A 7,251-nucleotide genomic window follows, 5' to 3' on the forward strand; every position below is an offset into this window, starting at 1 on the left:
TTAGATTTATTTATCGTTTTGACTTGACAGTGACGTTTAGTAAATTAAACGTCGAAATGTAGTCGATTGTCGTTGTTTTTTACTATTCTCAAGATGATCTTAAGAGATGTGTTATCGCAGCCTTTATTTTTAAATACTATATTACCGATAAATATTCAGCGAAACAATCAGATGGTTTTTGCTAGCCACTGGCAATTGGGTGGGAGGTTAGACCTGCGCTACTAGTATTGGCAAAGACAGGAATTGAAGTCTTGTTGAGTAGGAGGATATCAAAGCAACGTGTTATTAACCTTTTATTAACTTTTGTTTTGTCACCTAGCGGCAGGCCTAGCCGCAAAAAGTCCGCAAAAACTGGTCAATGCAACGTACACGTTAGTTTAGTATGTTATCTTTCAAACGTAAAGTAAAAAACCTTTCGTTTTTCAAGAAAATAAACTCTTAAAATATACATTTATTCGTTGCCTCTGTGAATCATTTCATCAAGGAAGGAGAGATGCGAGTTGGCGTGTCCGTACGATACCCGTTGCATGGGATGTCCGAGAAACTGGAACCTGCTGCAAACTGTCTTTGAAATCCAACACCATGGTCTACTGACATGATATTGTGAAAGCTACTAAAAATTTTCCATAATCTTTGGGCGATACATACTAGTGCGTCTAGGAAAAGCTTAAAAAAACAGAACGTTAGGTGCTAAGTTAACACCGGATCACTAGACGAGGAAATCAAAGGTAAATTTGTGTTTGTTTGTATCGATCATTTTCGGACATTTTTTTTTTTTACTTACATTGGCAGTATAGCAAAGCAGCTGATGATTGTATTCTTACTTGGCGCCTTTCATCTCGTCCTTGCTCGCTTATATATTTTCATTGTCGATTTTTATCGCTTTCTTTGCGCTCCCTGTTTTCTCTTTGGTGGATCCAGACTAGTAACTGGAAGGTCGTGGAGTTCTATTTCTGCTGGAGGCTCGGAATTTTTTCCAAGAATTTTCATCGTGTAGATATCATCTTTTACACATTAATTGCTTCTGTTTATGTATTGTTTGTAGATGGTGTACCAGGTGGTAGTGCTTTTGATTCTCTTGAGCTTCATAAGTGATGGTATGTACGCAGTTTCATTGTCGCAAGTGATTATAGAGATTCTGTTGATCTCAATGGTCGAGGATTACATCACATCCTGCAATAATCACCTCGCGCGTGGTGATTAAAGCGGGAGCGCATATCCTACTCTACATACATTCCATTGCTTTTTTGATAACCATCTTTTTGAAAGGATTGTTTAATTAGCTTTGGCTAAAGGGAAGTTTTGAAGATGTTTTTTTCTTTATTTTCCTATTACAAAATCTAGACCCACCGCATATTATTTACGAATGTACAGTCTAGTCTACTAGATGCAACTTGAAACCAATTCTTTGATAAATCAAACAATTGTACACTTGTATTTCAAACCATTTTGCCTTGTAGCTCTCACTAGACCTTTTTCTTTTACACACAAAGAACTTTAAGTTAGGCTCCTTTTTCTTTCGCATAAAGATACGTATTCCGATATTAAAAATTGACCTTACCCGGCTAAGTTCAGTTGTGGCGCAGTAAATCTGATTTTAATCAATATACGGTCATGAACTTTCCAGAAAGAAGTCTATTGGAATAATCTTCATCTTAAAAGGCGACTAGCGGAATATTCAATGTCTTTTTGTTTCTTTGTTTTTCACAAAGGTGTCAGTGGATTTAGGGAGAGAAGCGATCGCGGTAAATATTCGAAACATTGGAGCGAGAAAGACCGGAGATTTCAAATACTAGATGGTATGGATTACTGTTCTTAAACTCATTAATAATTCATAAAAATAGAGGAAATCTTTACAGTTAAGGGGATTTAAAAATCAAATCTTACCTTTTTCTGTGGAAGGTTTGGGGAACATTTGCTTTGAATTTCTCCAAGAATTATTGATAATTTGAGAAGCTCGAAAGTTCTTTTTTTTTTTTAACTCACCTTTCATCACTGTTTAGAGATCATCTCCCTTTCTCGTGCTTCAAATATTAAATACATAGATTTAGAGTGAGGGTTAGCCGCGGTAGAAACCAAAAAATAAGAAAAGTCCGTAAATGTTCGTAGACTTTTACTTTGAAAGGTCAAAGCTGGTTCGTTTTTTGTGACTCTGTAATATTAACAAAAAAAAAAAAACGACACCAGTTTTGATTTCTAAACAGGATTTCGACAATGTGACAGAAGAGCTGTCCAGACAAAATGAAAAGTTGTCACGGTTTTTTTGTTAAAATAATAACTTGCTTCCTGTTATTCAATCGTTTTGGCAATAATACGTATTATTTCAGTACTAAACAATGGTCCAAGTTTATTTACCCTATCTAGACTAGGCTTTTTTTTCCTTCTGTGGAAGGGAGTGGGGGAGGGTAAGTAAAAGCTTTGGCAATTAGACTTGGAGGTCGGCAACGGGAAGTAATGACGTCATTTAGGGAATTCCTCAAAACGAAGAATAATCAAACCAAAAAGTAACTTTTCTTTATTTCAAAAACGTATTTTCCATTTTTGGGAAAAAAAAAACTTCCTGTCAAAAATTGGTTGCCATGGGTAACATCAAAGTCAGTGAACGGTAAACTGACAACGTTAAAGCTTTTCCAGATAAATTTCCGAAAAATCCCCAAGGTTTCCAGGCGTTTGCTCAAATATTGAAACTGTTATTCAGGTTCAAAGTCGGTCTCTTAATATTCACCAAACTACATCAGTATGTGCATCTTTCTGTTTAGTTACTTTCCCTTTTGCTTGTTTGGCGGTTTGTTAATTTGTCCTTCAATTTCTTCTTTATTGTGTCAGTCGCGTACCATTATCACGGAGTTAAATTTGTGAGGGGAGAAAGGACATTGTTTTATTCCATACTACATAACTAAATATTGAGCATTGATGCAGCAGTTTATCCCCATAATTCAACCTTTTAAGATAAGGCAACCAACACATTACTAAGTTCACCTAAAAAATAATTGTCCGATCCGTACAAGGCATCCCTTTTCCAAAGAGGGCTACATAGCATCATTACACTTCCGCTTGTTAGGAAAACAAAAACAAATAAACAAGGATTGGAAGAAGTAGAAAGAATACTCTCATTTCCAGTAATGGTATTTCCTTACTTTATACCAAGATCCACTTAGTTTCAAGGTGACAGGTCATGGCAGTTTTTCTCCCGACAAAAGCAGTGCAACACTTCAACTACAACTTCAGGGAAATGGACCAGGAACTGCTCCGGCAGGAAGACCACCTAGTCTACCGCCTGACCAAGGAGGTGAGAGGTATTAGCACATGTCTTCTTCGGAAGAAGGGACGATGCAAGGGTAACATTTATTATATTATGAAGTTAATAAAATAGAGAATGTTTGCAACTCACGTCATTACAAGGGTTCATCGTTCTTTAACTAAGTTATTCCTAACGAGAGCTTCAGCAACTGTCCAACATAGCAATTAATTGCTCTACGTTGGCAATTTTTCTATATAAAGATAGTGCACGTGTTGAACAAATGGTTCCTCATTTTACTGAAGATGGCTAAATGAACTTATAAATCCAGTTGATAAGATCAATTACTCGCTTACATTCCCCCACCAACACAGCACAATGATTTTTTTAGAAACTAACACCGTTATCAAGTAAGGATAGCTTGCTCTAAACAAACAAACTACGTTAAGACGTTTTCCTACCTGCGGTCCTGTGTAAGTGTAGTTTGAGGACATAATTCAGGGAGTTAAGGTGGCCGAACACAGTTTGCGCGCGCTTTACGTATTCTGTTAGTGATGCTATTAAGCGCGCGCTGGGGTTGTGGTAAGCAAATAGTATCGATCCCTGGATTTCATACCAAATGGATCACAAAGGAGAGTTTTGCTCTTAAAATAACACAGTTTCTCGTTTGTGAATCCTCCTTCTTTTATCACCGAACAAAGACACAATGAGTTTACGAAGAGCTAAGCCTATTCTCACGCTTTCCATCTTTGCTGATGAAACCTAATTAAAAGCTACGCATGCGCATTTGACCTAAAAATTATGACTAGCTGTTTTAAAGGAAATGAACTGTTTTTTAAGAAGCCGCTCTTTATAATTTCGTGAAATTTGACAAAATAGTAGTTCTCTGCAAGCGTAACTCGCCTAAAAACAAAAACCAAAATCTAACACTGAGAGGTTATCTTCTAAAAACATTAAAGTGCAAAACCAACATTTACAGGAGATCTCTCTGCTAAAATTACATGAAAACGGGGTCACTTTGTCAGTATTTTTGAGTTTTTCTGGATACATAAAACGGAAAAAATCTTATGAGTACATTTTCAAAAAAAAAAAAGGAAAACCATTATTTGGTGGCAACGGCACCTTGGTCAACAAGAAGTATCAAAACTTATTTCTTTTTGGTTAATCTTGCACCATGCTAATTCCGTGTACTCAGAAATACGTAGTTTCGAAATAATGTTTACTAGCATCTGGAAAACTGTGTTCGGCCACTCTAAGCTTGCTGGACTACTGTTAGTATCTGGAGAAAGATACAGAACGTTCGTCCCAATTTACATCATACCACTTTTATAGTTGCTGCACTCACATCGTTAATGAAACAAGGCAGTACAACCCATCTCAACACTTGGATATTCTGATAATGTGAATGTTTTTTAAGGATCTTTTACGCCATTTCAACTGGAGGGTCTGGACACTCATAATGGCTTTCGCAAAACACACAATGCCCCTCCCATGAGGTTAGACAAAACGATGTGTCAAGAAGCTGCAAATTATGCAGCTAGGCTCGCAAGGTTGGGAACACTTCAGCACTCAACCATTGCAGGCCAGGGAGAAAACCTCTTCATGAGCTGTAGCACTAGAGGAGGGATGAGTGCAAGACAGGCAGTCACCAGCTGGTAAGAAAGTCATCTACATACAATTACGGAGAAATTTTCGCAACAACGTGGTGGAAAGTCATGGAAGAGCCATTCCGTTTAACCACGAAAATACGTCAAGAATGGCCTTGGATGAAAAAGAGGCTTACGATTGTCTGCAGCAGATAGAAGATCCATTGTGTGATCAAAGGATATCATGTCGTGTTCAAAAAACAAACTTATCTATATTTCAATGTCAGAACGTGACGTCAATAATATGCCCTTACCGGGTCAAAACCAAGCCCATTGTTGTTTTCGTTCTTTGTTGTCTTCCTTCTATATTTACTTTTTTTAATCAATCATTTTATAGGTACAACGAGGTATGCAAACCGGGATATAATTTTGGAATTTCTGGTGGTCAACGGGGTACGGGCCATTTCACCCAAGTGGTCTGGAAAGCCAGTACAATGCTGGGTTATGGGAAAGCGGAAGGAAGGCGACGTAGAATGCAATGTACCTACGTCGTTGGCCGATACAAACCTCAGGGAAACTTCGATACAGGAAACCAGGACTACGAAAAAAACGTATTACAGGGGTCTTTTCAAAGATCCTACTGCAACACGATAAGTAATAACCCTTTCTGGGATACCGATGTTAAAGTGTTGTAAAGGTGTCTCATCTGTAACATGACTACATAGTTGTGCTGCTTCCACTGCTTATTAGATAGAAATAAGAACACATGGAAATAACGATTATATAATGACAACGGTAGTGATGATGATTGTGAAGTCAAATAAATAAAGTGTCATTTGAAAGCAACCGCTACTGCTGTAATAAATTTCCGGCTTTGACGCGTTGATGATTATAGCTGCTCCTGTTATAATGAACAGATTGAATTTCAAAACAGAGCGCCTTATAAATGTTCTTTTTTTTCAATACATGCGGGACTGACAGGGTGCTATATTTAAAGATTATTTTTTTCTTCACGGTTTTCACCAAATCCCATTTTAGTGTAAAACAACACAATCCCAATTTTCACTTTTCTTGTCTAAGACCTTCTTATAACGCAGCCTTAATGCTAACACTTCCGCCATCCGCCAGAGAACAGCAAAGAACTTTCCCTCAAATGGCAATGTAAGTCGCCGGTCATTTACATAGGCGACTTGCAATGAAAACAATTTGGAGTGCGCAGTAAGTGTTCACTAGTTTAGATATTGCCGTGGCATCCAGATTTTGACAGATAGGTATTTCAGAAAGCGAAATATTCCTGAGAAACTTTATTGTTTTTAGATTGTTTATATTTTTTTTTTTCAGACTTTTTCTTTTCGAGTCAATTTGGTTTTGTTCTTTTTTTTTTTTTTTTTGAGAAAAGAAGGAAGGTGAATACAAGATTTGCAGATCTAATGACGTACTAATGGCGACATGGTCCAATTGTGTGGACCTCAAAGGGAACAGTTTTGAACGTGCTACTATCCGCCAGCGCTCTTAAAGGAACAAAGATACAACGATGTGCCCTCATTCCGAACCCCCAGGCCCAGGATCAAGCAATGTTCATGCTTAACATTCCGAGTTGCTTCTAAAATATTTATAAGTTTATATGCTCGCCTAAATTTCTCGTGTGTCGGTGAGTCTATGAAATCAGAAATGAATCGGAATAGAATAGTCTTAGTAGCTACAGCAACTTCCGCGTACTTTGTTGGTAATGGCAGTGTTCTTGAATCAACAATATTAAACAATGCTGTGTACGGATGATTTTAAGTTACAATCAGAATTATCAAAATCAAAAATGCACGATGTATTTGAATGTACTTGTAATCGAGTGGTCAATTAGAGATCTAAATTTCCGACGGAGACTACACAGGTCTCCGCCCAAAAATACTCCATAATTGTTTTTAAGATCGAAACGAACATTGAAACTTCTTTGTTCCGAGTGTTCTTGAAAGGGAGGGCCATCGTCCTCTAAATCCTACAATTATGTAAATAAGACGCTTAGTTTAAAAACACATCCATAGATTCATCCATAGACTAAGAGAAATCTCGACGCCGGAGGTTGTAAGGCCAGCGAAATGTATTATGAAGGTCACTTGTACTTAATTGACCAGAGCAACATTTAAAAATGAAATTAAGTAGCGCGCTTATGCAGCATACTTAGTCAATGTAAACTTTTAAGATGATAATGTATCTATTTTACTTTTTGAATTTTAGAATTTCATTATTGCATAGTGTCCCTAATTAGTGCTTGCATGCACTAAAATTAATCTTGACGCCTCTCTTGCACTTAAATAAGGGTTACTTACCTACTCGGCACCTTTACCACAGCTGGCCCACTGACACAGAGTGAATAAGTGACGGGGTTTAGTTACTTTACCCTAAATGACAAGTCAACTAAATTACTCGCCG

At 37.4% G+C, this 7,251-nt stretch overlaps 1 protein-coding gene across 1 annotated transcript; it reads left to right on the top strand.

Annotated features, from left to right (window-relative positions):
• The first annotated feature begins 590 nt into the window (after nucleotides 1–590).
• On the top strand, nucleotides 591–5,660 carry LOC146477906 (Golgi-associated plant pathogenesis-related protein 1-like). Its single transcript, XM_085112592.1, has 6 exons — nucleotides 591–728; nucleotides 1,046–1,097; nucleotides 1,713–1,799; nucleotides 3,149–3,289; nucleotides 4,656–4,893; nucleotides 5,222–5,660. The coding sequence occupies exons 2-6, from the start codon at nucleotides 1,046–1,048 to the stop codon at nucleotides 5,517–5,519; spliced, it is 816 nt and encodes a 271-aa protein (XP_084968718.1). The 5' UTR covers nucleotides 591–728; the 3' UTR covers nucleotides 5,520–5,660.
• Nucleotides 5,661–7,251: the final 1,591 nt, after the last annotated feature.

The sequence above is a fragment of the Pavona decussata genome, unplaced genomic scaffold (assembly GCF_977016875.1).
Source record: "Pavona decussata unplaced genomic scaffold, jaPavDecu1.1 SCAFFOLD_67, whole genome shotgun sequence".
Lineage (NCBI taxonomy): Eukaryota > Metazoa > Cnidaria > Anthozoa > Scleractinia > Agariciidae > Pavona > Pavona decussata.

Bases quoted from the DNA above. Each gene is read 5' to 3' on its own strand.
- LOC146477906 (XM_085112592.1), top strand. From the start codon at position 1,046: ATGGTGTACCAGGTGGTAGTGCTTTTGATTCTCTTGAGCTTCATAAGT. The intron at 1,800-3,148 runs GTATGGATTACT...CTTTATACCAAG, and splicing joins GAGATTTCAAATACTAGATG to ATCCACTTAGTTTCAAGGTG. The intron at 3,290-4,655 runs GTGAGAGGTATT...ATGTTTTTTAAG, and splicing joins TCTACCGCCTGACCAAGGAG to GATCTTTTACGCCATTTCAA.